The sequence below is a fragment of the Fusarium venenatum genome, assembly GCF_020744135.1.
Source record: "Fusarium venenatum strain MPI-CAGE-CH-0201 chromosome Unknown EDB82scaffold_1, whole genome shotgun sequence".
Taxonomy (NCBI): Eukaryota; Fungi; Ascomycota; class Sordariomycetes; order Hypocreales; family Nectriaceae; genus Fusarium; species Fusarium venenatum.
The window spans coordinates 10,340,081-10,367,913 of NW_027072129.1; the positions used below are offsets into that span (position 1 = coordinate 10,340,081).

The 27,833-nt window shown below is 49.3% G+C and overlaps 8 protein-coding genes across 8 annotated transcripts; 3 read left to right on the forward strand and 5 right to left on the reverse strand.

The window, feature by feature from the left end:
* Positions 1-296: 296 nt before the first annotated feature.
* EDB82DRAFT_552617 (uncharacterized protein) lies at positions 297-2,936 on the forward strand (the record flags this gene model as incomplete). Its single annotated transcript, XM_025734565.2, has 4 exons — positions 297-385; positions 793-1,405; positions 1,475-2,743; positions 2,808-2,936. The coding sequence occupies 4 exons, from the start codon at positions 297-299 to the stop codon at positions 2,934-2,936; spliced, it is 2,100 nt and encodes a 699-aa protein (XP_025587815.2).
* Positions 2,937-3,123: 187 nt separating this feature from the next.
* Positions 3,124-4,138, reverse strand: EDB82DRAFT_522122 (Pyruvate/Phosphoenolpyruvate kinase-like domain-containing protein; the record flags this gene model as incomplete). Its single annotated transcript, XM_025734554.1, has 2 exons — positions 3,124-4,040; positions 4,108-4,138. 2 exons carry the CDS (start codon positions 4,136-4,138, stop codon positions 3,124-3,126), a joined length of 948 nt encoding a protein of 315 aa, XP_025587814.1.
* A 250-nt stretch (positions 4,139-4,388) lies between these two features.
* EDB82DRAFT_492765 (uncharacterized protein) lies at positions 4,389-5,837 on the forward strand. The gene is made up of 4 exons (XM_065608414.1): positions 4,389-4,722; positions 4,789-4,834; positions 4,906-5,189; positions 5,255-5,837. The coding sequence occupies exons 1-4, from the start codon at positions 4,623-4,625 to the stop codon at positions 5,410-5,412; spliced, it is 588 nt and encodes a 195-aa protein (XP_065465950.1). The 5' UTR covers positions 4,389-4,622; the 3' UTR covers positions 5,413-5,837.
* A 394-nt stretch (positions 5,838-6,231) lies between these two features.
* Positions 6,232-7,476, reverse strand: EDB82DRAFT_522124 (uncharacterized protein; the record flags this gene model as incomplete). Its single annotated transcript, XM_025734532.1, has 2 exons — positions 6,232-7,004; positions 7,074-7,476. 2 exons carry the CDS (start codon positions 7,474-7,476, stop codon positions 6,232-6,234), a joined length of 1,176 nt encoding a protein of 391 aa, XP_025587812.1.
* Positions 7,477-9,732: 2,256 nt separating this feature from the next.
* EDB82DRAFT_109420 (uncharacterized protein) lies at positions 9,733-13,794 on the reverse strand. The gene is made up of 2 exons (XM_025734521.2): positions 11,531-13,794; positions 9,733-11,478 (listed from the first exon to the last, which is right to left on the reverse strand). Exons 1-2 carry the CDS (start codon positions 13,655-13,657, stop codon positions 10,102-10,104), a joined length of 3,504 nt encoding a protein of 1,167 aa, XP_025587811.2. The 5' UTR covers positions 13,658-13,794; the 3' UTR covers positions 9,733-10,101.
* Positions 13,795-14,285: 491 nt separating this feature from the next.
* Positions 14,286-15,752, reverse strand: EDB82DRAFT_492772 (Fcf1-domain-containing protein). The gene is made up of 3 exons (XM_025734510.2): positions 15,498-15,752; positions 15,296-15,385; positions 14,286-15,246 (listed from the first exon to the last, which is right to left on the reverse strand). The coding sequence occupies exons 1-3, from the start codon at positions 15,583-15,585 to the stop codon at positions 14,567-14,569; spliced, it is 858 nt and encodes a 285-aa protein (XP_025587810.1). The 5' UTR covers positions 15,586-15,752; the 3' UTR covers positions 14,286-14,566.
* A 29-nt stretch (positions 15,753-15,781) lies between these two features.
* EDB82DRAFT_492773 (phosphatase 2C-like domain-containing protein) lies at positions 15,782-17,574 on the reverse strand. The gene is made up of 3 exons (XM_025734499.2): positions 17,021-17,574; positions 16,294-16,964; positions 15,782-16,242 (listed from the first exon to the last, which is right to left on the reverse strand). Exons 1-3 carry the CDS (start codon positions 17,437-17,439, stop codon positions 16,187-16,189), a joined length of 1,146 nt encoding a protein of 381 aa, XP_025587809.1. The 5' UTR covers positions 17,440-17,574; the 3' UTR covers positions 15,782-16,186.
* A 5,516-nt stretch (positions 17,575-23,090) lies between these two features.
* On the forward strand, positions 23,091-27,386 carry EDB82DRAFT_522128 (PH domain-containing protein; the record flags this gene model as incomplete). The annotated part of the gene is made up of 3 exons (XM_025734475.2): positions 23,091-23,496; positions 23,627-23,784; positions 23,850-27,386. 3 exons carry the CDS (start codon positions 23,091-23,093, stop codon positions 27,384-27,386), a joined length of 4,101 nt encoding a protein of 1,366 aa, XP_025587807.1.
* Between the last annotated feature and the right edge of the window lie 447 nt (positions 27,387-27,833).

Genomic DNA, 27,833 nt, shown 5'->3' on the forward strand with positions numbered 1-27,833 from the left:
TGAGTGATCAAAGCCAAAGCCAAAGGACATTTCTCCGGTTGAAATGTCTCACCCGCAGAGATGAATCCGTAAGATGCGTTTGCAGGCATTCTGTTTCCCCCAACTTCTCATATTGAATGATGTGAGGAGAGAAGGAAAGTCGTTCATCACCAAGCCTTGAACCCGGCAGTGATAACAACTGCTTCCGGAAATATGCAGCTATAAACTCTGGAGTGAAACAACAGATTAAACATTGCTGCAATGCCACATTGGTAGAGAGGCTTAGCAGATTAAAGCATCCAATGCCAAGAATCACAATGGGCCCGGATATCAGGGACCAAGACTTTGGTGACAAGATCTTACGACCAATTCAACATTGGCAGGGGCTTGACCGAGCCCTTATGAAGTGTGTTTTCAAAAAGATCCATATATTGATTGTAGTTCCTTTCTTGGCAGTTGAGGGAGAGGAAGAAGAAGAGTCCCCGTTATTATTAGAGAGAAAGATCAAGTAGAACGGAAGGCGGAAGCAACCGCCAAAAAATGGTAAGTAAGGGCTGTTCCATTCCAACCGATACATCTTCCGTGATTCATGTTTGAGGGGCGCACTTGCACTACCTACTATATTCCAGTGCACCTATCTTGTTTCTTTATGTCCAAGTCTTGCACGGAAAGTGCGATTGTGTCTTGCTACACTCTCCTTTGCAGGAGGTATTTCGAGCAATGGCTCTCCGATTATTGTCATTTCGGGGACACTCTTCGTCTGCAGACAAGATATCATCTTCTCATTTTCTTGATCTGAATGAACAAGTCAAGGCGCTCTCGCCATCGCTTGAGTGGCCCCGTGAAGGCCAACCATAGGACCACGGGAGATCCTAACCAGTTATACAGCGATGTCTCTTCTGACCGCTTCCACAGAATACAGTTCTGGCTGGATGCAACACCGGCGGCTCCTGATGGACTCCACGATTCTATAGAAGATGTTACACAGAAAAACAATCGGAGTCACACGTCGAGTTGGCGCCCTCACAATCTTCCAATTGCGTCCATATCTCCGAACCATCACAGGAATAACAGCCAAAGAAATCGGCATACTTATGAGGAACGCGCTTACGAGATGTCCCAAGAACCTTTTCTCGATGACCCTTACCCAAGTTCGCACTTCGAACCTTCTCTTGAGGCTGGGTCTGACAAGGAGAATAAGAAAAGGTCTCCCAATGATGAATCCGATAGAAACTCATTCGAACGACGACCAAGAAGAAAAACACGCCCGGACCGTTATTCTTCCAAGAATAGAGAAACTAAAAAGTCTCCAACGAAGATTAAAAAAGACAGATCAAGAAAAAAGTCACACCCACAGAAGCATCGTCTTCGACCAAGCCAAGACATCATGACCAACTTTGCCTCCGGGACCATCCCAAACATGAGGGTAACGGCGAGTGAATGAACTGGAAATTGAAACAGATGGGTAAAAGAGTTCTAACATCAGTCCACGTAGATGAAACCGAATCTTACCACTGGGCTTTTTCTGAATGGCCGGTCATCTGCCGCTGCACCAGGTAAACCGTTGTGGAGGACTATGCCTCGCACTTCTCATCAGATTATAGTTACAGATCTTGTGTTTAACGATACAAAATTCTTGGAACAAAAAACAAACCCGAAAAAGAAGCACCAAGATCATCAACCCAGCACGAATGGAGAGACAGACCACGATGAAGATGAGACTCCCGACAATCTCGAATCCCCTCCACAGCAACACACCGGCTGCCAAAAGACAGCAGTAACTGAAAAAGATACAGAGAGAAAGGGAGAGCCCGATCATACTTCTCAAGAAGACTGCAATTTGTTGAATAGATCTAACTTAGAACTAAGCCCTGAAACGCCAAGGACGATGTTCAAGAAACTCATCGAGACTGGTATTTTTGACGGCACGGGCATTCTGAAGCTTACTTCTGATAAGGATCTGCAGAAAGGCCCGATCCGAGATGGTGAGAATGGTATTCTTAAAAACTTACAGCCTGTTGGAAGCCGTGCAGGTCAATATGGAGTGTCGACGACGGATCCCGACAAGGGCTTGACTCTGCCATTAACAACGCTGCCTCAATCGAATATAGCAAGCTTCTACCAGAAACACTATGGGAATAACCAGAACAAATCAGCTGATACAGCATGTCTTGAACGCCATGGCGAGAAAACTCCGCTTTGCATCCGCGACACCGCGCAAGTGTGTTATTCTGATCGAGCAAATCCAGTCAATATGAGAGACGTGCATGAGGCTTCTATAACTCAGAGCCCCAACCCGGACCTTAAACTAGCACGTGATTCTGCTGTCGATGGTAGGCGGGAGTCTATATATGAGGCTTTGGAAGGGCGACACCAATACACCCCATACATTGATCATACGGATCAAAGGAGACCAACACTTACAAACCCTGACAGTGACTTCGCAGACTTTGGCTACCTTGTACATCCAACAGATATACAGAGCCCCAAACTTGTGAGCACGGAGCTGCCAACGCTTGGTGACTGGCAACGCTATGGAGAGAGCAAATTGCTGCAACAGTCGTTGGCTGCCAAGCATTCTCTTCACCTTACTCATGGGGATGCTGGCATACCGGGACCTAACCTAATGATGTTCCCTATGCCATCGACAGAGGTGTACCCCACACAAGACGAGAGGGGATACACCAATGCACAAGTCAAACAACAGCGCCGAAATTGTGGCAATGAAACAGTTCGAGAATTCTTCGAAAGTATCGAGGGCGAGGTAAGCTTGAAATAGGACGAGAGATACCGAGCCCTATGCGATGCTTATATTGGCGACACTGAAGAATATACCGAACATGAACTCCAAGAAATGCAGCAAGACCTGGGCGAGTTACAAAGCGGTACCTCATGGTGTAGCCGAGAACAGGAGCCCTTTTCAGATGACATATATACAAGCCCTCGTCAGGAGATAAATCAGTACATACTAGCGAAACAGAAGAGCCCTGGCGATCAAGTCGATTGTATTACAGGCAGGACTGAAGACAGCCCTCATGCGCAGGATTCGGAAATGAAAGCTTTCTGGAGGCCCAACTACTTTTAGGATTACGTGCTTGTGTATCGCCCATCGAGATTTATGTATCTAGACCTAGTCAATGCTCATTACTCTGGTTCTTGGTCCTTCCATGTGTTTCTCAGGCTTTGAACGTCGATACCACATTGCTCTGCCTTTGCGATTACAGCACTAGCCTTTCCGACAACGGGAGCATCGATCATTTTACCATCAAGAGTCCAGGCACCTCGTCCCGAAGCTGAAGCTTTCTCATCAGCAATAGCTATTCTTACAGCCCACTCGACCTCTTTCTGATCGGGTGCGAACATGCGTTGTACGACATCGACCTGGCTTGGGTGAATGCATTGCTTTCCATTAAAGCCCATGGATTTACCTCCAGCGCATTCTTCCTCAAGAGTCTTGAGACCCTGTTCTCCCTTGTATGAGGTACAAACAAGATCAATGGCACTCGGTAGTTCAGCAGCTCGGGCAGCGGTGACGATGGCTGATCTAGCGTACAGGAATTCCGTCAACGACGGGGTTCTTGTCAGAGACAAATCAAGAGCAAAATCCTCAGCGGCGAAGATGAAACCACTTAAGTAAGGGGATGCCTTGCAAATTTGCGTCAGATCCATGACAGCACGTGCAGACTCTATGAGAGCGATAATCTTGATCGGGTTCTCTGCATCTGCTGCGTGTCGCTCTGGAGCAACATGTCGAAGAACATCAGTGACAAAAGTCAGATCAGCTGCCGAGTTAACTTTGGGAACTACCACAGCATCGACATGACGTAGAGGAGCCAGTGTGGTCAGATCTGAAAGAGCAAAGGGAGTAGAAACAGCATTGATGCGAACAGCAAGCTCAGAGATGCCAGAGGGGCGAGCTTTGAGGCCGAATATATGCTCACGGAGTTGATTTCGAGCTGTATCTTTGAGAGAGGGTATGACAGAGTCTTCAAGATCGTAGGTTACGTTGTCTGAGCTGAGACCGAGAGACTTTGTGAGCATCTTTTGCGATGAGCCGGGGACTGAAGAGGGGTGTTAGTGCTGTGAAGCGAGCAATTCGTGAGTTGAACTTGCCGTAAAGCAATGAACGCCGGATGATGGATGAAGATATCGCAGCCATCTTGAACGATTACTTTGTTATTTATATAAAATACCAATTGCTTGGTACGTATGTAGCAAACAACAACTTGAGTGAGTGCGACTTATACGCCGAGATTCAGTACCCGCCCCCACAGGAAGCTCTCTCATGACGTCCCGAGTCTAAAACGGTCCCAGACAAAACGTCTGGACTGATCTGCCGCTTTTTACCGCTTGCCCAAACCAGCAACCCAGGGGTTTCTGGCTGTCGCGGATCATGCTCCCTTGCGCGGCTTGATGGGAAGGCCAGCTTACACAGTTAGCTTCGAAGCTCTCTCTCAACTCCAACAAACCACCTACGTTTTTCGTTTCTTCTTAGATACCTACGGTCAGCTTCCCACGAGAATCGAAACAACGCTCCTTTTCTAGTTTGGCAATTTTTCTCCACGACTACGGTTCCCTTGAAACGGAGAGAAATCGAGATACCCTGACGAATTCCTGAACATCTGCAACTTATTCCATCTATCATGGATGCCACGCAACCACAGCCCGCCGCGCCGGGCGCTCTTAGCTGGCGCCTCAGCGCGCATCCCATTACGCTCCTCACTTTCCTCGGCTTCAGAATATGTACGTCTATATCGAACCTCTCAGACCAGCAACCAAACGAAGCGCAATGGCTAACTTGGATCTCAGCAAGTGTCCTTATCTACTTTCTCGGCCTGTGGATCATACAAAGCATGTGCGTAACACCCTTCCGAGCCTCTCGCAGCGAAAGGGGAGAAATATTGACGTTTCTTCTTTTCTTTCCAGGATCATGATTTTCATCATTACCATTCTTCTCCTCGCCGCCGACTTTTACTACATCAAGAACATTGCTGGTCGTCGTCTCGTTGGTCTGCGTTGGTGGAACGAGGTTGATGCCCAGTCGGGCGAGTCGCAGTGGGTGTTTGAGAGCAGTGAGCCTGGAACCAAGACCATCAACCCTACCGACAGCCGCTTCTTCTGGCTCGCTCTGTATATCCAGCCTATGCTGTGGGTTCTTATGGCTATTCTTGCTCTCGTGCGACTACAGTTCCTATGGCTGCCTCTCGTTGGTAAGTCCACAATTCTTATCCTCAGCGTAGCAAACAGAAACAGAGAGCTAACAGTTCGTGTCAAGTCATCGCCCTTGTTCTTACAATCATGAACACCCTGGCCTTCTCTCGGTGCGACAAGTTCAGCAACGCCTCCAGCATTGCTGGAAGCGCCTTTGGCACAGGTAACCTGGCTGGTAACATTGCAAGCAACATGGTTAGCAACTGGTTCTCTCGCAATTGATAGCTGTTTTCTTCCGCAAGGTGGTTCACCGAACCATCTAGTGTGCTCGAGAATTTTGTGGGTGAAAAGAGAAGTTGCTCGCACATGTCTGGTTTTATACCACAAAAGTAAGGACCGACTTCAATGGTGCGTCAGCACGGAAAGTTGTAGATTAAAGTCAGCGAGGTTCTTCATTGTTGGGTGTGGGTTTACGATAAACATTTGCTGTTTCAAGGCGTCTATGGGCAGGGAATGTATGAATATCAGACTTGAACTCCAAATCATGCATCCATTGACCCATGCCAGTCAATTAACAACGCGGCCGGGCCTCAGGGTATCAGAAAAATTGACCGCTGTGAGCATAAGAGACGAAATTAGTAGGTCACTTTATGCCCCTTAGGCCATAGTTCTTATACTACTTATTTTTATACCCTAAGACTTAGGAGGCCATTTTTTCTGCTAGCCAGTAGCCGGGTATTCACTTTGTGACCAGAGAACAATAATGCGACCCATTACCTAAATAACGTGTATTAACAACTGATCTTCATGGTTTATATACGCTTCAAGAAGTGCACATTAAGCAAATTATCATAGATTTTTGTCCCTTCCTCAGTCCGCCTGAAACTAAAAGGCTCCGGTATTTTCGCGATAGATGTTATCAATCAACCACCCACTACGTACTCACTCACACATTTTACACAACATAAGTGAGTGGCCAGCTCAAAGCGACCGTGAGGATCAGACATGTCATTACCCGAAAACTCCAAACCCCATGATGCAAGAAACGAGAGTATCCCTCGACTTTTCGACCGAGATAGCTTCTGGCATTGCGAGGCAGCACTATCGTCTCCCTGCACGTTCAATCTCGTCGTCCAATTGTCGTTCCTCCTCTTCTAGTCTTCGGATCTCATCGGCCGTCATGCCATCTTCAACAAGATGAGCGACATTGGAAGACATGCCTTGAGGCGTCTGAACACCACTATTGGCTCCACGGTCGTGTGACGCTACAGATGAACGGCCTGGTGGGGGGGTAGGGGCGGCACCACGATCACGGTCGACGTTTCCGAGGGCGATAGGCTGCATGTGATTCTCATCTGAGTAAGGCGAGTTGGGTGAATCACTGGCACGGCCGCTAATCTCCTTGTCCACAGCGTAGGTTTGCTGTATGGTGTACTCTTCGTTGGGCTGCTTGTTACGGCGACGTCGACGAAGGAGGAACCATACCAGTGCACCGATGAGAAGAAGACCACCAATGACAGCACCAACTGCAATACCAGCAGTTGCGCCAGTTGAGAGTCCGCCACCGCCACTGCTATTAGAACTTTCGTTATCACTAGGCTCAATAGTTTCGGTGGCTTTGGTGCTCCCAGAGGTCGACAATGCATCTGATGACGAGGTTACTTCCGCAGGTCCTTGTCCTCTCTGTTCTTCTTTGAGATCACTTGTAAGTTTTTTAATTGCAGATGCGCCGGTGCTGTTGGTAACAGTAAAGAGTTGTGTCTTGGTCCAGCCCTTTGATCCGTCCCTACTCCAATCAATCTGAACATACATGGTATTGTTATAGAACTTCGCAGTGTTACCCACGAAGTTGAGCAATACCATATTATTTGTAACTAGATTATGGCACATTAGTAAGAAACGTGGGACAGGGAGTATAATTTATGAGCCTGGGGAGAACCTACCATCAAGGAATTGATTGTAAGCTCTCTTTGAAGATTTGAAGTTACTGGAACCTAGCGTCTCAACTTGGGTATCAACGACAACCTGCCATGCCACCTTTTCGAGGTCAGCTTTGGGATCGGCTTCGAATCCGATCTGTCTCGACTGCTGATCGTCGGCGACTATAAATACTGGACTGTCCTTGAAAAGTTGCGCGTCAAACTGAACGGCATCACTACCTGAGTCGGAGTCGCCTGAGTTAGAGTCGCCCATGTCTCCGTTGCCTGATTTTCCTGTATTCCCACCGCCAGGGGCACTGGTGGCTGCAGGCGATGGTGATGCTGATGCATCTTGCATATCCTTTGCAAGATCTCCTACGCCCGCGCCCGCGCCCTCGCTCTGACCTTGATTCGCCAATCGGTCCATTGGTAGCAGTGAAATTCAGGCCCAGTTGATATCGATTTAGTGTATTGGTTGATTTAAAGGATCCTGGGTCGCTCGTACGTTGTGGTCGATGTGTAAGTCAGAGGCTGTTCCTTCGTCGCAGGTTGTTCGCTTTTGTGAGACTCGTTCGTTGAGCTATAGCCGAATTCAAGTCTACTTCCAACCACCAGCGGATAGCTTTTGTTTGGGGACAAGTCCCTGAGGACTGTTCAAGTAAAAACAAAAACGATGTTGTTTATTAGTAGAGGTTGATCTCGGATACGAGAAGTAAGACGAAAAGAAAGGTGAGCGAACAGAAGGGGAGAGAACAAAGAAAACGGACAACGGTTAGGTTAGGCCATTCCTTCCTTGTCACATCACTTCAAGTCTCCTCTTTCTGCTGCTGCGGCAAGGCCTGGCTTGACCTGGATGGTTGCAAGTGCAGCCCAGGGCGTACTCAGCCTGGGTCTGGCCAACTACTGTAAGCTAGCTGGCTGGGTAGGACTCACTCGTGAAGTGTACACGGCAGGTACAGCACAGTGCTTGCCTAAAGGGGCAAGCTCAACGACTTAGACCACTCCGCTCTCTTGCTTCCTGCACGGTTGGAAGGTGCCCCCCGGCCTAGCGTTTTGTTTCTGCTTGGCTGGGCTGAGCCGCTGAACGAGGATCGCTGCAGCAAACGGCTTTGCTCTGAAACGCCGATATGCCAGTTGCCCTCTTTTACATGCATCTTTTCTCCATGTTGGTTTCTGTCACGTTGCAGTCGAACGAACTTGGGCGGCAAAGTCACTGTTGGCCATGTAAATACATTGTTTTTTATTGGCTTGACCACCAGCCCAACTCTCGCATTCTCAGCTGAGGTGAACGGGAACAAAAGGAATGCTCTATGCCCGTTCTAGTTTGGGCCGAGTTGGGGTGGCGCCCGGACCCCTGAAACCTCCTGTCGTTGACGGAGACCCTTGAATCCCGCCTTTGGAGGGCACAAGGGATGGGTTGGGATGGAGTCCTTCCGTCAGCACTAAGGTATCGATGTTGGAGATAACGAAGCATCAATGGAAGGAAGGGATATTTTTTTTATGGGTTGCTGACAGTATCAAAGTCTGCACCGCCTTATGTTCAATCTCGGAACATTCTTAATGAATCCTTCAGAACATCGAACCTCTCATAATACTACGAATACTCACTGCAATTTTTACAAAGAGGGAGATCAATACTTGAGTCCACATTCTCACGAACATCGACATGCAACTGTGGAGAGGGCGGTGCAAGCCTCGCCAACTACTTTCAACACTCTGCCCTATAAAACGTCGGCATTAAAGCACCCATTGTTTTTGAACCTTTCTCCAATGGGAAAAGCCAACTGCGGCTGACAGATGGGCACTGTGAAGTACGAGCTCTCGACTTTCCACAGCACTAGCATGCTCCTTCAGTCTGTCGTCTTAGACATTAGCGCTGAGCCCCGTCAGCCCCAATGTTACCACTTTCAACCATCGCTCAAATATGTGCAACAGAATGAGATCAAGGAGATGATGGAATAGGCATTTTCTGCTTTTTGAGGAAATATCTGACATCAAAATACCTTGCAAGCATTGCATCGAATCTAATCTATGTCGGCCTTGACAAACATGGGCTATGTACTGGGAGAACTGATCACTCAAGCTCTAACACCACCATCGTACCATCCGCATAATTTAAAGGATGTTTGTTCATTTTCCAACTTCGCCCCCAATAGTCTCTCTCGTAAACCAAGAACCCGACGATCTCGTCCATCTTCGCAAATTTGCTCCGGTGATGAGACATGTAAGAGCAGCCGGCTCTGCCCATCAACTGCATAGTTCTTAGACAGTGTGTGAGTGAATTCTGCTGACACAACGGATCCTCCGATCTTTTACTTTAAAGCCCAATCAACGTAACACTAGAGACATCCTCACCTCTCAGCTACTTCCTAGCAAAGTCTCGATTTAATACTGTCACTCAGCCTTAACCTCGCTCAATTCTTACCTTGACTAAAGCCGAAATACTCAAAGTGTTCACAACATCTTGCCAGTAGTACAGACTAGTGGTGCAGTTTAACTCTCGCTATGTTCGGACAATCAGCCCATGGAACCAACCGGACCAGTTCTGTGAACGGCGTATAATCGTAGTACAGCGTACCAATGTCTAGCGAGCGAGAGGTTACGTTAACAAAGATCGCCCGACAGTCAGTCACACGCACACATTCCTCATGTGCTTTTTATAGAACGTATGACCGGGCCAACATCGAGTAGGTAGCATGTGCAGAACCAACACACAGACCAATAATCTATTCGGCGCAACAATCCAAATGCATCAAAGTTTCAATTAGGACTTATTCTCGTCTTCCCTCTCCCTTCTCATCTTTGTCATTGCTCATGCTTACCACGTCAGGTATTCTAGATAGGTACTAACTACTATGCGTATTAATGCTCCAACCGTTCTTTTGATTACTCCTTCAGGAATGCAACAACATTTAAAAAATTTCAAAGCCATGCGCCGCCGTAAAACTCAATGCCAGTCAAATGTCGAAGACCCAGAGAGGCCGAGCTCTTCTAACCGCCGACCTGTAAAAACACCAGTAACTCAAAAAACAGAACTCCTAGTATGGCCAACTCAAGCGAATGTCATTGAAATCTCCTTCTCCTTGCCAAAATCATCATCGTCTGAATCACCCCACGGCTCATGCAATGTCATTGACGGCAATGTCTGTGCCGCTTTGATCTGTGGTCGAGTTGGTGTAGTCTCGGTAGCCGATGTAGTTGTTGTCGACCGCGGGTGATCATCGAACGACGTATCAAACGTCATTTGGATGTCGTCCTCATCGTGTCGGCCAGAGCCATATGCATTACCATGTTCTGACCCGAACCCTGCGCCGTACGGTGAGCTGTAAGCAGGTGGCGACGTCTGTCTGGTATAGCTGGGCGTGTAACTGTGAGACCGCTCCTGGGACCCTCTAATATCGTGCGAGTCTCGTGCTGCATTAATGTTGGTTTGGGAGCCATTGGCCGTGGTCGATGGGGAACCAGGAAGCGACGACACGTCCAACTTCATGGGAGGTAGTGTTGACTTGATCTCCTTTACCTGAAGATCTTCATGGCTAGCGTAATGATCACGAGCATCCTTGGCAATTTCTGCTCGGATCGCATCGATATCGAATAGGACGCCAGTATTGCTGTCATCTTGCCCTCCCTCCTTTGACTTGTCTTTAATATCTCCATTCTTCTTTTGATCTTCGTAAATCTCCCAATCCTGCTTGGCGTTCTTTCGTCGACCAAAGAAGCTAAATCGTCCAGACTTCTTCGCCTTGCCCTCCTTTTCCAGGTTCTTGCGAGCCTCTTCAATCTCGTTGATTAGCTCTCGTTGTCGCTCATTATGGTTGTCCGGATCTGGGTCCTCAATTTCAACAAACTCCTCGCTGTCAACAGACCACCCACACCTCATCAGCAAGACGGGCATCTTTTGACGATAGTCCATGTGGCCATTAACAAGATCGGTAACGTCCATATTCTCGACAAAGGGGCAATCCTCAACAGGAGCTAGACCAGCTACCCGGCGGATACCTCCACTTGTGAGTCGGAACAGATAACCAAGAATCCAGTCACTTCGGCTATAAGCATTGAGGAACCGACCAGAAACAACAGTCTTGGCCTTGATGTATTCCTCCTTACTTACCACGATAGGCGAGCCAAACATGTAAACGTTCTGAACAATGCCAACACCACCCTTCTTAGCGAGCTCCTGGAGACAAGAGAAGACCACTCGTGCTCCAATTGAGAATCCAACTAACGTGATTGGTCGGGTTCCCAGGTTGCGTTCGATGAGAGAATCTGCAAGAATCTTGCCGGCAGCGGTAGCGCGGTCCAGAGAAACGGCCCAAGGGTTATCAATAAGATAGGAGAGCTTGGTCAGGATAATGGGCAACTGAATAGCCGACATAAGAGTAGCTAGAATGGTTGTACCAAGAATTTGTTGAATACTCGAAGTAAGAGCCTTTAGAAGATTAGTCCCATATATCATATTAAACGCAAACTGGAAAACTCACCTCAGTAGCCAGGATATTGATGGTGTCACCCATACTTCGAAGCATCTCGGGTTCGAAAAGTACTGAGTAAATGTCACCCATGACAGGATCGACCGTACTGAAAGGCAATCGGACGTCATCGACCTTACCCGTCAGCCATCCAGAGATGGTGACAACAAGGTTGACTCGCTTATTGTTGTGAAGGGGTCGGTATTCGAATGTCTTGACTGCACCAGTTCTTCGACCTGCAGCTCTGCCTCCGATAAGACTTCCTGATGCTGCGGCACTTGATGTGATGATAGCTGCGCCTCCAACACCACCGAGAAAACCGCTGGTGCCTGTCACTCCAACAGCTGTCAAACCGGTAGCCAGACCAGCACCGATGACTGGAGCAAGAAGTCCAGCCGAGAGACCGATAACTAAACCACCACCCACAGTGGCCAGGCCCATCATAACATATCGACGGGTCAATGCCTTCTTCCTTCGGGCCTCTGTGTGCTCCTCCTCATTCCAGTTCTCCTTCTCGGCCGCTTGCTGCATCTCGAGAGCCTCTGTAACCTTCTTCTCAAAACGGCAGATGTCAATCCAGGTGATATCAAGACTTTCGCCGACCCGTTCGAGTAGTACTCTTGAGCGCGCATCATATATAGAATCAGCAATCAAGAGTAGAAAGAGATCACAGAGAACCGTCCATCGCAAATCGATATCAATCTTTGACGTTGTGGGAAGCTGTGATGGCGTCTTGACATCAGATAGCTCCTCGCCATCAAGCGCCTGGTATGGCGGTGGTGCCTCGGCAGGCTTCTCATCTAGAGACGGGGTGCCTGGCATAGATGCCTCGCTCTCTGCCATAGGATTTGCTACACGAGCATTGGTAACGAGCGCCGGCGACAAGTCTTGGGGCATCACTCCATGTTCGGCGAGCTGTTCGATCATGATTTGCTCTGCTTCGTTAATCTCCATGTGGGCGTAAAGCCGAAGCATCATCTTTTGCCCCCACATCATCATGGATTCAACTGCAAGGCCAACTTCTTTCTTGGTCTTCTTGAACGTCTTCATCTTTTCTTCCTCTTTCACCAACTTAACAATTTCAAGGCGGACCAATCCCACGTATGCGACTCTTTGCCCCTCTGTCAAAAGATCCTTGGTGGCCTGCATTTGACCGATAGCGTCCCGTCCATCGTCGTCATCCACCATACTGGTTCCAGCTGCATTCTTGAAAAGATATTTCGTGTTCTCGTCCATGCTTGTCGCAGACTCGGCATCGTCATCCAGGAATACACGGGTATAACCCTTGCCAGCACCACCAAGTCCTCCATATTCATATGTTTCGACTTCCTCCGCATCGTATTCCTTGGCAACTAGCTTGTCGTCATCGTTATACATGTCATATCGGGCGTATGAGGGCATCTCCTGCCATTCCAGTTCGTCTTCATGCTTCTTCTCTTCTGGCTTAACAGTGATCTTTTGGTGGGAAAATTCAGAAATCTGTTCGCGTTTGGGCTGTGTCGGTGAAGAAGGAGCCTGAACTGCTACGTCTGTAGGCGGTTCTTCCTTATCAACACCCACTTCGATATCGGTAGGCTTCTTATGAGCATCGTCCACTGCTGATTGTAGTTCTTCGGAAACTTCGGGCTTGTGGTCACTGGGACGAGCACTTTCGACTGTGGGCGCTTTGTTTTCCTCCGTAGCCTTCTCAGGAACGTCTGTCACTTTTGGTAAAGCTTCTTCAGGGACTCCCGGTTTGGACTCGCTAGGGGCACTTTCAGTTTCGAGAGATTCGTTCTTTGTGGGCTTAGTCTCGGTCGGTGTGGGAGTTTCCTGTGCGATGACAGGTGTCTCCGATCTGGTTTCTTTCCTAGGACTTGACAGTTCAGATTGAGCATCTTCAAAAGTATCGCTCTGATCGTCTGCTTTGACTGCTTCGCTAGCAGGCGTCGCGTGATCCTTGACCTTATCGTCCTTGGCCTCGGGAGGTTTCGATTGCTCGTCGGCCGCAGCTCCATCTAACGAGGCCGATGTAGGCTTCTCTTCTTTAGAAGAGTCGGTAGGCGCATTAGTATGCGCATCGGTGGGTTCATCGTTCTTCGGGGTCGGATACCGCCTAATGGGCAGGCCGAAATCGTCTACATCGGCTTGAGTAGTCATGACGTCTCAATAATGGAAGACCGCAATTATGGTTGGTTTCCCCGCTCAACGGGCTTGTTGTTAAGAACCGGTTTCTTGAAGAAAAGTAAAGAAGTGAAAGATGACTTGGGCTATTCAAAGACGCTTCAAATGGATCGAGAGGGCCGAAGGCCTAGTAACGACATTCGACCCCAAATCAAAAGTGCTGCGGGCAATTAAATCACCAGGGCTCCTTTAAGTTTGAAGCCAGCCGAGGAGTGAGGTGAGATGATGTAAGTGGTGATTCGATGCGAGAATCACCCCCGTATCAAAAGGTCCAGAAGTCGAATTGTTGTAAAAAAGAATAGGCGACGGACTTGCTGTTCCCCTCGTCCCTCTACTATTCCAGAAACGAACTCCTATATTGAAGTGGATAAAATCCGTCTTGAATTGCTACGAGTGGGGGTCGACCCAGAAGCGGTTGATGGCCCCTAACAGACAGTGGATAGCGTGATTCTTAGTGGACGTCAGCACTCTGGTGCAAGGAACCCATGCAATGTTCCACTCCAAGCCTACCACATATGGGATATCTTGAAGCCAATTTCTCCTTCATACCTCACACGACCCCTAACAATTCTTCACAAAAGGAGATGCGACACTCCATAGACTGGGCCGTTTTAGTCAATTGGTTGCAGAATTGTGAATGAACAAGAATCAGAGTTGATCCAATTTGAATGCATCATTTTCCAATTAAATTGACACCGTTGTTAACGCTTAAACACTATATCCTTTTCACCACACCCCTTGATCTTCTCACATCCAATGCTATCTTCTCGGGTATCGCTAATGGCGCACACTCCTTTCGATAAACTACCTTGGCGCATCGCCTGGGATTAGCAAGCGGTGCTCTATTAGCATTCCTCCCATGCGATGTCCGCTTCTTTCCAAGACCTAATCGTCTGCCATGGTCACCTCAGCGGTAGTAGCATTATTCACTTCGCCTTGGTCCTCTGTCTCAGAGGTCTTGTTCCGTCTCCGTCTCTTTCGCTTGCCGGCGCCTTCTTGTTGGTCCTCATTCGCCTCGGAGGATTCCTTCTTTCGTGGCTGCTGCCCATCCGTCTTTGTCTTCTTCGCTTTTTGGACTGCCAGAGGATTGGGCCCTTTAGTTCCGTATCCCTTCTTTTTCTTCTTCTTTTGATCTTCTGTAGTACCGGCATCCTTCTTGTTGGCCTTGTCATCATCATCGTCGTCATCTCGCTTTCGCTTGCCGACTGAGCTCTTGATCTCTGCTCGGAACTTGGCCCTCTCTTCCTTTGCTCGGACCTGAACACTCTCGTCGGCCATTGGCTCAAGAATCATGACACTTCTCTTAATATAAATGAGAGGAACGCCTCTAATTCCTCGTAGCATCCTTCGCACTTCCTGATCCTGGCTGGCGACCACATAACGATGCTTGTTTTGGTTTGTGTCCTTGGGGTCGACGACTGATCGAAGGCATTCTTGGGTGCTCAGCGGCTCAGGGTACTCGTTGGGATGGTGACCGCACCGGCGGCGCTCCAGGGTCTGGCCTAGGTTTATGAAAGCTTCGTTTTTCGTAGCGTAGAGTTTGCGCATCTCACACTGCGTCACCACTAGTCAAGTCAGCAATTGGTTGTAGAAAAGCTTGGTGATGGGACGTACTAGGCTTGACCTTGCCATGGACGGTTCTTGACAGAGCAGGCTCGAGGTCCATCTTGCATCGGGAAGAATCTTGGATCATCTCGGCGTCGACTAGAGATTGTAAGCTTGGTTCGTTCTGGCCATTGTTCTTTATATCGCATTGTCCCCAAGTCCGACGAGGGAAGAGGATAGCTTGGGACAATAGCAGTTTGCGACAACTTACCCAAGACCTGATACGGTTCGCGGAAGCCGAAAGTCTGGGAGAATTGCTCCATGAGCTTCCGGTACTGTTTTGACCTCTTTCCTCGCATCTTGAATATTTTGTTGCTGGATTAAGGGCTGAGCCAGTTGTTTGAGGACGTACCAAACAGAACTAGATGCGACACCAGGTGAAGTCAAGATCAACTCCAAAAAATAAATTTCCTTATCGCGGCACGTGCGATAAGATATGCTGGACGCGACCCGCTGTCCGTCATCATGCCCCGCCATCATCCCACTTGTCATGAAGGAAAAGAAAGTCGTTAAAGGACAACAAACATTGTCTTTAGATTTATATATTTATCTTGATAATAGTTTTCAGATAATCTTGTTACTACTAGCGTAAGATATATATGGCGACTTCAGTATGAGCTTTAAACAGTCTCGTTTCTCTATAGAACCCTATAGCTTGCTACACCAAAGCATTATCATGGCGAGGCATGTAGGTGATCGACCGTTCTATCCAGAGTAATCAGTTTTATATTTAGTCGGCAAATTCTTTCTATAATGCATGGAGAGCCTCATCTCAAGGCTATATGTATCCCGTCCCATCATTAAATCGTATAATTAAGTAGGTCCATAATGCTTCGCTCGTTCCGTCAAGTCTACTCTAAGTCGTTCAGGTGTCTCGAATGTCCAGCAAAGAGACTACTATTAACCCTCGTTTTTTACACAAAGGGCAGCGACAACACTGATATCGTCAAGCTTGCCTAGTAACGTTAGATTTCTGTTCAGCAAGATGTGAGGTAAATACAACGTACCGCCTTCGCTGGCTAAACCTTCTTCAATCGCACGTTCCATAAATGGACTCTCAGCGAAGGGATCTAGAGCGATTTCCTTAGCTGCTTCGATGAGATCTTGGGCTGCTGCCCTCATTCCACCATTACGACCGCCTGTGAGATCACCTCTGTGAGCCTCTGGGTGCTTTCCAGATTCCCACTCTTTGATACTTTTGAGTATGCTCGCAACAATCTCGTGCTCCCAAAGATTGTCGATAACGCCGTCGGTCATTGCCAGCACCACATCGCCAACTTCCAAATCGATCTTGTCCACGATTGCATTATCGTTGGGTGTATCGGGGCTGTTTGTACCAAGCTGTCGGGGGCAATCAAACCAGTGCCATTGCTCCACAGTTTTGAAAATGATCTTTCCGGTACTGGGCCTCAGAACCAAAACCTGGCAGTCGCCAAGATTGGTTACATACAAAACTGGCGAGGTCTGTGTTTCATTCTCGGCGCAAGTCTTGTAGTGCAACTGCGCACCACAAACTGTTGTTGTGCCCAAGCAGTCATGCTCGGTCGTCGCAGCAAGAGTCCGGTCGTATGCGCTCTGTAGACTAGCGATAGGGTTGGGTTCTTTCGATTTTTCTGATTCAGCCAGTTCTTCTTCGATCGCGGAGGACCAGAAATGTGAAACAAGTCGTGACCAAAGCCTGGGATAAATGTAAGCGGCTAATTGAGGCAGCTCGGAAGTTGTCCGACTACTCACCCAGCGTGCCCTCTCGGCCTCGTAGCCCACGCTCCCACGCCGTCGTTGGCACAAATGAAATAATCACTTGCGTAGACAGCATCATCGCCGTTCGTTTTCCCTCTTATCAGTTGGCCGTGGACAAAGGCGCGACGGTCTCGGCTTTGGTGATGTGTACTGAGAGGATCTGTAAATGATGTAGACGGAGGAGACAGAAAAGGCGGCGGGAATGGTCGAGGAGGTCGCTTCGCAAAAAGGCCTATGCCCGTCTCGAATCGAAAAGGCAAGATCGGAATCTCATGTGTAGGATGAGTCGTCTCTGAAGCGAACCATCTCTTGCGACACGGGCGCCATGTCGTGCGTGCCAGGCGTCGCACCGGGAGCGATGGTAATGTTGATATTGGGACGGGCGCCAGAATCGAGTGTGGTTGAATGAGCATTCCAGCTATACAAGCCTGATGCTGATGATTCCTGCCCAGTTTGAGTTGCCTGGCCGCAACCTGTAGTGAGACTGCTGCTGTGCCAAAGATTGAAATTCCTAAAAGGAGTAATCAGGCTCAGGCTCAGGCTCAGGCTCGCAATTGAGACAAGATCGGAACGCAGGTATAGGTTGGGGGATAGGATTACAGACAGTTCAGACACGTGATAAGCCAGACCCCAATACTGCTTTCTATACCGCCAAAGAAAAGAAAAGGCGATATCCAAAAATGGCAATTTCTGAGTCAAAGCGACCAATGATCACAAACACTATTCTTCTCCCGCAGGAACCCGAGCTCCTTGTTGACCCCAACCGCAAGAGAGACAAACTTACACTGGGGGAGAGAAGGGGGAAAAGGGGGGACAAAAGAAAACCTTTTCTTTTTTGCTATAAAAGTCTGCTCCCCCATACTTTGTTCCGGTTGGTGTACAGTTTTTGTGCGACCGGTCCGTAAAAAAAGGTTGTGCTTCGGCGAGCTTCCGTGAGAGTGGTCAAGCCCAATGGCAGTAACACGTTACATGATTGGATCACTTGGATAGATCTCACTGTCGCAAAGAGAAGATATCCCTTCAAATCGATATCTGGGGAAGCTTAAAACAACAAGGGAGAGATTCATACCCTGTAGTTAGTCCATAAAATCAGTTTGCTGGATGTTAGACAATTGGCAAAACAATGTGGTGGTTCAGTCCAGGCACGGGTGGATCAATATACAAAAATCACCAACGAATTGATTGTCCAGGTTAGCAGGTAAGTAGAGATAGCCAAGTTCCAACCTTGAATAGCATTCTCGAATCCAATGGCTGAATTCCACTAGAATGTGACATTGAAGACATATTCGAAGCACCACGTGTTGGCGGTTGGGGACACAGACATATTTACACGTCATGAGACGAAACAGCAGCCACATTGAACAAAATAAGGTGTGTTCAGCGTAAGGTTGCCGCACCTTGTTTTGTTCCACGATCTAAAAGGATCAACCCAACCTATCATGGATGCCAAGGTCTGGGCCGCCAAACAGCGCGCAATGACCCTCCTGTGTTGTCAATATTCGCTCAGGAAGTGTCATGCCATTCATGATAAGATGAGGGTTGATGTATGACGCATTTTATTGAGACACTATCATTATGTGACATGTTTTCATGTCCCCACGCATGCAAATATCCGCTGGACAGGTTGATAGCGTCCTCAATGAACGACTTGCAGGGAAATCACCATAGTATCGGGACCCATGACGTAAAGGATTGGGATGAACTTGTTCACGACTATGTATAACCAGCAGGGTTACATTCCCTGGACCGATTAGGTTATATCTTGAAACCCTTCCGTATATGTAAGCCACTGTAGCGTTGTATGGAATATTCTGCTGTAAGTCAAGTTACAGTACGTACGTAGCTGACATGACGATCTGCGGCTCTTGAGAGATGAGTTGCCGGCTCTTCAAATGCCTGACGATCAAACATAGTGGACCTGGCCGATCTCACTGTAGGGGGCCCTAGAGGGAGTCCGGTAGGGCGGGGGCCTGACAGAAGCTGTTAGGCTGTGTGTCGAATGGCTATGGATGGCTACCATGCCATCCAGCGCAATCGGAACTTTGAAGTGAGACCCTAATCACAATCATCAACCTGACTGGCACAATCTGTACCTCATTCCCCATTGTTTGACGCGCAAGCGCTATCCTCAAAACTTCAGGCATTGTATGTTGTCATGCCTATCAAACAGAAAATTCTAACCGCCTACGCAAACGAACCCCGTTATGGTTGTAACGTTCGAAGCTATCGTCCAGTTGGTACTATTGTACAGTGATTATTTAGTATTTGCTGGCGGCTGACTGAGCATGGAAGATGCATTGCTAAGGAAGAGCCGGCGTTCCCGGTCGAGTAGAGCAAGGTACCGTATACTAACGTCCAGTAATCGTTGATGAGATTTTGCTCTGATGTACAGAGTACGGGCGCCTCGATATACGCTGGACCAATCGAGAGTCGGCGGTGGAATAAACACAACACCAAGAGCTTGGCATCATATCTAGCATAGCCATCGTGATTTGAACTCACGTATGGGATTGCCGTACAAAAATATGTACTTTTCGCTTCTAAAAGTACGCTAGGTAGATTTGGCAGTTCGGGTTGTCTTCTCCGGTTTTTACGACCCCATCTTCACCTACATTGACCCTGGTCCGGCTGAGTGTGAATAGGGCTTGGATGCCTCCATCCATCATCCATGAAGCCTAAACCCGGGAGAACCTTACCCAGCGGTACCACTAAGGGACACGCCGACGATGTATATGTGTTGCTTCAATGGGCCTCCGGTAAGCCTCATGTATGTCTATCATTCGAACTCTTGGACAAATCGAAAACGACCGCCGTTGATGAAGCGGCACAAGAGCATCTGTCCTGTCTCGAAGCATCAACCTTGAAATACTCAGCACGCCAAGCTTTTTCCAACCCCAGGAAACTGTTCAAACCCGCTTATACAAAGCCTAGATACCAATGGAAAAAGAGGCTGGATGCTTACGTATGCCTGTATTGAGCGGTACGGTGGAGTTGAAATCGCCAAAAGCCCCAAAGATCGAGTCTTGGCTAGACACTATTGAAGCAATAATACGAGACTGGCTCGGTATGGTGTAATTTTGTTGGTACGACAGCATTCGAGCGTAAAGCTTACGAGACTGTGTTCTACTCGTAACAGGACGAAACAAAGTGATCCATTGGAAGCAATCAGAGTGGCTGGCACCCAAGCGTCTGAGACGCATGAGATGGAGCCATCCCGGGCATGGACGATGAACGGCCCGTCCAGTAGGTTAGTCCCAGTGCTCGTGGAGACAGCGGTAAAAGAAGCCCTGAGGTGGAAGGAAATGGCGTTAAGAATGACGAGTCTTTTCCAGGCCGGGATATGCCACGATCACACCCGTCGTTGACGCCGTTCTACGGAGCCCGAAACGGGAATATCCCAGCCACTGGCCATCAGATATTCGTTGACAAGCTCATGTTATACTTGATCAAGCAGTGGATCAGCGGTAGAAACTGCACTGCACACTGCAGGTCCCCATATTACCCTGTTCACAAGTCAAGGCAATGCTGACAAGATTTCCTTATCATTATTGCCTCGTTCTCGTGCTGTGCCGCGAATTCCAAGTCTGGTTGCTGGTACAGGTCTTGGAAAACCAGACGAATTGGTCCCAGAGAAGAGACACAATACAGTAATTGCACCAGCAACAGTTGGCGCCAAGCACACGCGAATCCAGTGAAGTAGATGCATGCAGCCTCTTGTTATGTTGCACTTGATCTTGGCTCAGTCATAGGCAGATGGAAGAGCGGGACTATGATTGGACAGCATGCTTCTTCCACATAACTGTCGATACGCCGAAGCGCCCATCCAGCATCTGACAGTTTGTCAAAGGCATGTTGCGAAACAGAGGCCTGTCGTCAAAGCGTCTGATTGATTCTTTGTGCTTCTTTGAGCTCTATTTTCGTCAGAGGCAGAGTAAGCCCGGTAACTAATGGTAGAGGTAGTCAGCTTGGAACTGGGTATCATGGCAAGTATATAGAAAACATGATGCCCCTGCCATTATAAGCGGATTGTAACCCTCCTTGATCCCTTTCGCGAACAATTCTTTCCTTCTGTTCCTTGATTCTACGTATTTCTTTTGCTGCGCTTTTTTTTACTTTTTTCTTAGAGCCTTGGCTCACCGACTTTGCTTGAATTACATTACTCGGTGTACACAAGTTTCGAGGTGCCTGTGCTAAGACGACCTACCTATAGGAGGGTCCTCTTAGTGACTTGAGGGTGTCTGTTCTAGTCCAGCCCACCAGACTTAGACTTCCAATCCATCTCGCCCAGGCCATAACCCGCTACACTAGTGACGTATGCCACTGATCGGGCCCGTCATCACTCAATTCGTTCATCGCAAATCGCAAATCGCAAATCGCATATCTTTCGCAGAAGGAGTATCATCTTGTACTGTACTTTGGAGTACCTACAAGATTGCAGGAAAAGCAACGATAGTTGGATCTCGTACGCAGACAAATTAAGCAAACGAGCTGGTCGGACCCTCTTCTTTCTCTTACTCCAGAAGTACCCAAGACCGAGGGACTTTATCGAGAAAATAAGGGACCCCCCGCGCTGGTTGGAGATCCATCGCAACACCGAACACGACCCGGTCCTGGGCTGGTTTGGAGCTTGTTAGTGGTCCTCTTTTTTCCAAGAAAACCTGCTCTCGTTGACGTTGAATTTCTGGGTCCCCTACCAGCCTCGTACAGATTTAAACAACGAAGCCCGCATTCTAGACAACCTGACAAGGTTAACCCATCGAACGACGCATCTCTCTTTTCTAACTAATACAGTGCTTCACTTCATCAACGCAGGGCGAAGAACCTCCAGCTCGGTACTTAAGAGACCACCGCCGCTACTCGCCGAAAGACGAGTTAACAAGTCCGAAGACACCGACCTCCGCGTATTGGAGAAATTACGGACACAGCCCGTATACCTAATTACCGGCAGCTCCAGAGCCAAGACTTGCATTGCATTGCCTATCCGTTACTGTCGCTTGCCCAGGCACTGACTGCAGTTACTTCTTACGGTAGATCACCACAAATTGACCAGTTGCACCTGGTCATCGACATCCTTGGCTGCTCAAGTACTGTACTGACAAGTCAGTGACCCGAAGCATCCGTATCTGCATCCGCATCCGCACCCGCCGCAGCACCACCTTTGAATGGATACAGTCCGGCCCCGGGTTCTAAAGAGAGTCTAGAGTTCAGAGCCGACATAATAGTACAAGAACCGCCCACCTCACCTACATCTGAAATCGTATCGCACGCAAGGGCCAGCTTTTTTCCCTTTCTTCTTTCTCATTCTTGGACTACAGGACCGCCCTGATCTTCGACGCCCAGAAAAGATAATCAAACTCGTCTGAAATTACGATACCGGACGACGTCAGTATCGTGGCTGGCGCAGCTTTTCATCTCTCTCGAGACCATCCCTTGCGCAGTCAAACCGAATCAACTAACCTTCTTCTCCCTTTGTTGTTGCTGGGCACGAATAGGCCTCATTTTTAATTATTTTTTTTGTTTCAGAAATTCCTTTCGGTCACACCCGCCATTGTTGACAAGATGGGTCGAAATCGAGGTGCGTACCTACACACGTTGTGCATTCGTGAATACCATTCCAGTCCTTGGGGTTGGCTACTTCGTATACGTTGCGCTGCTTTACTTTGCGCGCGGACGTGCACGTAAGGAGGACCTAGAGAAGGTGGTGCTAGTGGCTTTTTGGACCCTTACCCTGGCGTGTCCATGTTCATTTTAGGTGGGCTTGCCCAGGGCACCCGACCCAAATTCATGGACTGAACAGCCTGAGATGACTGTCCCATACGCCTGCAACACAGGCCGCAGGGGGGGGGGGGGGGGGGGCAGTTATGGGTAGCGGGGACAAAGAGTTCCACTGTACGTTGACGTATGGTGGCCCTTGGCTAGTTCCTCTAGGGGTCCGGCTCTAATTGAAGGGACTGAGCGACGTGGACATATTGTCTGCTTCCAGGGGGCTGCATGCCGTTCATAATATCTCACCTCATCCCGTCTCGTGCTAACTTGTTGGTGCCGGTATTTAGTTCTTTCGTTTATGTCCCAGTTCTCTGCTGGCACAAAGACACCTCCGCCTTCAACCTCTCCTCCATCAGATTCACCTTACAAGCAAGGGCATCGCAGAGTGAATTCTGGCACAGAACCTTTCCCAGACCATCGAGTCAGTGCCGATATTTCTCGGCCAAACACACCGCCTTCGCGACCGGACTATGGCACACCTTTAAACGGCGGCTCCCCAATTGAACCATCCACCCGCCGACGACGCAGTTCATCCGCTGCATCTTCACGACCCCCGTCTATGGTCCTGGCTCACCAACCGCCCATCATGGATATCACCGAGGATACAATCCCCGAACTCCAGCCTATCTATTCTTTTCTCAATAGCCACTCCAACAAGCTGTACCAGGAGGGCTATTTCCTCAAGCTCGACGACCAGAATACACGTATGATTGACCCAGATCCCACTGCCGTTCTTACCATCCCCACATACCTACCCCTGACGCCAAGGGGACTCCACATTCAACTGTTCACACATGTGTTGCAAGGATGTATAGCTAACGACTTCGTTAACAGAGGGTAAACCCAACCCTGATAGAACCTGGTGTGAATGTTTCGCCCAACTTGTCGGTACTGTCTTGTCACTGTGGGATGCCTCAGAGCTCGATGCTGCCGGCGAGGATGGCGAAGTTTTACCAAAGTTCGTCAACTTGACTGATGCATCGATAAAGATGGTAAATAATCCGGTTTCATGGTGATGGTGAAATCTCCGAACTCGACTAATACGAATTTCTGACAGATCGAATCCTTGCCCACAAGGTCTGCCGATGAACAGCCCCTGCAGAATATCTTGAGTATCTCCACAGCTGGAAGAAACCGATATCTTCTTCACTTCAATTCTCGACACTCCCTGTTGCAGTGGACCGCTGGTATCCGACTGGCCATCTTTGAGCACTCCTCGCTGCAAGAGGCCTACACCGGCGCTCTTATTGCCGGCAAGGGCAAGTCGCTCAACAACATTGGTGTGATCATGGAGAGGGCAAGATTCCCCACTGAAGAATGGGTTAGAGTCCGATTCGGTGCTGGTGTACCTTGGAGACGATGCTGGTGTGTTATCACCCCTCCCGATGAGAAGCAGTATGCAAAGCTTCAAAAGGAACTCAAGAAGAGGTCTCCTTATGATCGATCACCTGTTCCTACCCTCAAGGGAGACATCAAATTCTACGACGAGAGGAAGGATGGCAAGAAGCAGAAGAAAGCGCAACCAATCGCCACCATCACCGACGCCTATTCGGCCTATGCAATCTATCCTCAGGCAAAGTCTTTGATTGAGGCGTCAACCCTGCTTAAGATTGAGGGTAACATTTCTATCCACACTGATCCTCCTTCCTCCACCGAAGGTTTCGTGTTCATTATGCCAGAAACTCGCCCTGCTGTCACCGGATTCGAGATGCTACTACGTTTCCTCTTCCCCACATGGGATACCTTTGGTCTTTATGGTCGCCCCGGAAGACTGGTTGCCAGTACACTCGATTCCAGATCCCTCATGTTCGCCATGCCAAAGAGCCGGCGTTATGGTTACCTCGAGAATCTCGACGTCTCCAACTTGATCCTCGAGGACGGTAGCTCGAACTGGGGTGAGCGAGATTGGAGAAAGAAGTTGAAGGAATCTACTGGCACTCGTATGAATGCTGTGGATGATGCGCCTGCAACACGCTCTCGAAGCAACAGTCGAAAGAGCGTTAGGTTGAGCTTTGGAGATGGTCCTCCCACCCTCAAGACCAATTCGGACCAGCAAGTTCCCACCAGGTCTTCACGATCTTTCTCCCTTGGCGAGCGTGCTCGAACGGATTCTGCTCCTGCAGACCCTGCTCGGGTTGCTCTCGGAAACCATGGCCGCAACTCGTCTGACCCCAATCAACTCGGAGGTCCTCCCTTCGTCAATGACAACAGCCCTTACTCGGCCTCGCCACAGCGTGGGCCGACTCCTGTCGGTAACCAGGCCTCGCGAGACCAGAGCCCTGCTTACCAAAACGAACGTGGGCCCAATGGCTCGCCACCTCTGAAAGACCTGGACGGAATGCGACAGATGCACACTCCTGAGCCTGTTTCGCGCCCTCCTGCTTTCAGCCATGGCTCTCAAGGCAGACCCGTCAGCAGAGCTTATCACTCACCTGAGCTCAGACGAGCTAACAGTAGGCTTTCCGTTACTACCCTAGCCCAACTTTCCTCAGCTGGAGGAATGGGTGGACCGAATGATTCGAGACCTTCTCCCGGGGAAGATGAGGTGGACGCTGCAAGATCTGGACCATCGGTACTACCACCACACGCCAACTCCGTAGGGATATCTGCTAACGACAACCGCTCGCGTGAAGTTTTAAGCTCAACAAATCAGGATCCCTCTTCCAACAGTCTCCCTCTCCCAGCCAACTCATCTCAGCAACGCTCTCGATCACCACTGGGCCAGCCCCCGCTTGGGCCACCTAGCCCCTATGGCCACGGGCCAAACTCGCGTCCTGGGACTTCTGAAGGTCGACGATCCCCGATGCCTCCGGGTATGCCCCCTCAGCAACGTCCTCACCCTCAAAATGGCAATCGTCGCCCCGACATGGGGTCAGATGGTCGGCGTCCTTCGGATCCTCGACGACCCGGCCCTGACGGAAGAAGACCTTCCGACCCTCGAGGCCCTGGTTTTGATGGTCGTCGACCTCCCGATCAGCGAGGTCGTGGAAATGGTCCGCCTCCTGGTCCTCACGGCAACTACCGGCCTGGCCCAGGTCGTCCTCCTGGACCCCCTGGACCCCCTGGCTCATACGGACCGCCAGGATCTCGCCCAAACGGACCTCCTAGCGGGCCTCCTAATGGTCCCCAAGGACAAATGGCTCACCGCAAGCCTGTACCTGGACAGATGCCTGGACCCCCGCCACCCGGGCCCGCACAATTCGAAAATACCAAGGGCAACACTATGTCTGGCAGCAGCGCCATTACTACGAATGAGATCATCGATCACTATGCCTTTGATCAAGGCCGACAGACGCCTCGCCAAGGAACCCCAAACTCTGAAAGGCGGCCAGCGCCGCCTGGCAGACTGGAGAGCAATCAAAGCAGTCACTACGATGACGACTCTCCTGCAACCAGCCTCAGGAATTTTATGGACGCATACGAATACCAAGAACCCAAGCCTCGTGCTGGAGTGTTGAAAACCGTTGGCGGCGCCGAGGAGTCGGGGAAAGAATTTGATATCCCAGATATCAACTTTGGTCCAACCATTAACTATGGTGCTACTAAGAGTAGGCCCCATACGCCTGGAGGTCATGGACCAAGCCCTCCTGCTCACAAATCTTCAGCTTCACAGGGATCCCTTGGCCAGAAAGAGTCCCCAGAATCGAAGCGTACGATGGCCTGGTCACCAGGTGCAACAGCTCCTCCAGCCAGTGCTCACGGACTGAGTGCCGAGGAGTTCGTGCAGCAGAGGGCGTCTCATGCCCGAACCCCATCTAGCAACAGCATGGGCGGCAACCTTACGGGTAGTCCTGGGGGAATGAAGCGAAATAGCTCCTCCGACATGCTACAAGCCATTCAGAGCGGCCGCCACTCTCGAAATAACTCGGCTGATCTGCTTCAGCGACCTGGATCGCGAGGCGCAAATTCAACCTTGAACTTTGCAAGCTCTGGAGAGACTTCAAGCCATCTCAGTGCACGAGAGCAGGAACACGTTGCCCGATTGACTGGCCAACCTTTGATTAGTATGCCTGGACACCAAAGACAAGGATCTCAGGGGTTCTCGCTTGGCCACCAGAGACAGGCTTCCTCAGGTTCAGGCCTAGTTGGTGCTATTGAAGCCCGGGAACGGGAGAAGCAGCAGATGAAGCAAGGGATGAATAGCCAAGCGGTCCAACAAGCGATCAGCCAGCGACAACAACAGCAGGCAGCTATGGCGTACCAGCAGCAAATGGCCCAGCAACAAATGGCTCAGCAGCAAATGATACAACAGCAACTTGCTCAGCAACAACAAATGGCGTACCAACAGCAGGCCCAGCAGCAAAACTACCAACAAGCTTACCAGCAGCCAACGATGAGTGTTGGTAACATGCCCGCATACAGCCCTATGGGTCAAGCTCCAGGCCAGTACACGCCAGGCGGCTCCCAATACGGACCAGCATCTCAGCAGATGGGAGGATATGGGCAGCCGAATAGTTTCTCACGACCGATGCGAGCTGCGCAACAGGTCGATCCTCGTTTCGTGCCGCCTCAAGGTCAATACAACTCATCATCGCTTGGAGCTCAACAGGCTTCTCGCAATGTCCATTCACAGTACCAAGGACAAGCGTTCTAGTCAGGATTTGGGAAGAAGCTCCGGTTAAGTCAGCATGGAACTACTTATGGATATCGCATGATCATAGCGACTTGGAGTACAACGAAACGGGCGCATGCATCATACGGCGTTTTGGGCATGTAAGAATATGATTTGACGGTTATGGGTTAAGATCAATTTGCATACAATACACTCTTGATATACAGAGAAGAGTTGCATCATTTTCGGGAGATTTCGCATTATGTTCAGTTATCATAGATACATTGTGAGGGTAGTCAGCATACAGTATTCCGTTTCCTTGAAATACTTATTGAATTGTAACATTTCGTCTTGACTTTATGTGAGGTCTATTATCTTGGAAAGCTAGTGGTTGTGACGTGGTTTAGCACATCGATGGCTATTGATGCCATACAACGATACCAGGCGTTATTAGTTCGAGATCGCGTTTATTATTGAAATCGAAGTCAA

Bases quoted from the DNA above. Each gene is read 5' to 3' on its own strand.
- EDB82DRAFT_492765 (XM_065608414.1), top strand. From the start codon at position 4,623: ATGGATGCCACGCAACCACAGCCCGCCGCGCCGGGCGCTCTTAGCTGG. The intron at 4,723-4,788 runs GTACGTCTATAT...CTTGGATCTCAG, and splicing joins TTTCCTCGGCTTCAGAATAT to CAAGTGTCCTTATCTACTTT. The intron at 4,835-4,905 runs GTGCGTAACACC...TTTTCTTTCCAG, and splicing joins CTGTGGATCATACAAAGCAT to GATCATGATTTTCATCATTA.
- EDB82DRAFT_109420 (XM_025734521.2), bottom strand. From the start codon at position 13,657: ATGACTACTCAAGCCGATGTAGACGATTTCGGCCTGCCCATTAGGCGG. The intron at 11,479-11,530 runs GTGAGTTTTCCA...AATCTTCTAAAG, and splicing joins TCAATATCCTGGCTACTGAG to GCTCTTACTTCGAGTATTCA.
- EDB82DRAFT_492772 (XM_025734510.2), bottom strand. From the start codon at position 15,585: ATGCGAGGAAAGAGGTCAAAACAGTACCGGAAGCTCATGGAGCAATTC. The intron at 15,386-15,497 runs GTAAGTTGTCGC...TACAATCTCTAG, and splicing joins CGAACCGTATCAGGTCTTGG to TCGACGCCGAGATGATCCAA. The intron at 15,247-15,295 runs GTACGTCCCATC...TGACTTGACTAG, and splicing joins CCATGGCAAGGTCAAGCCTA to TGGTGACGCAGTGTGAGATG.
- EDB82DRAFT_492773 (XM_025734499.2), bottom strand. From the start codon at position 17,439: ATGCTCATTCAACCACACTCGATTCTGGCGCCCGTCCCAATATCAACA. The intron at 16,965-17,020 runs GTGAGTAGTCGG...CATTTATCCCAG, and splicing joins AGGCCGAGAGGGCACGCTGG to GCTTTGGTCACGACTTGTTT. The intron at 16,243-16,293 runs GTACGTTGTATT...TAACGTTACTAG, and splicing joins AGGTTTAGCCAGCGAAGGCG to GCAAGCTTGACGATATCAGT.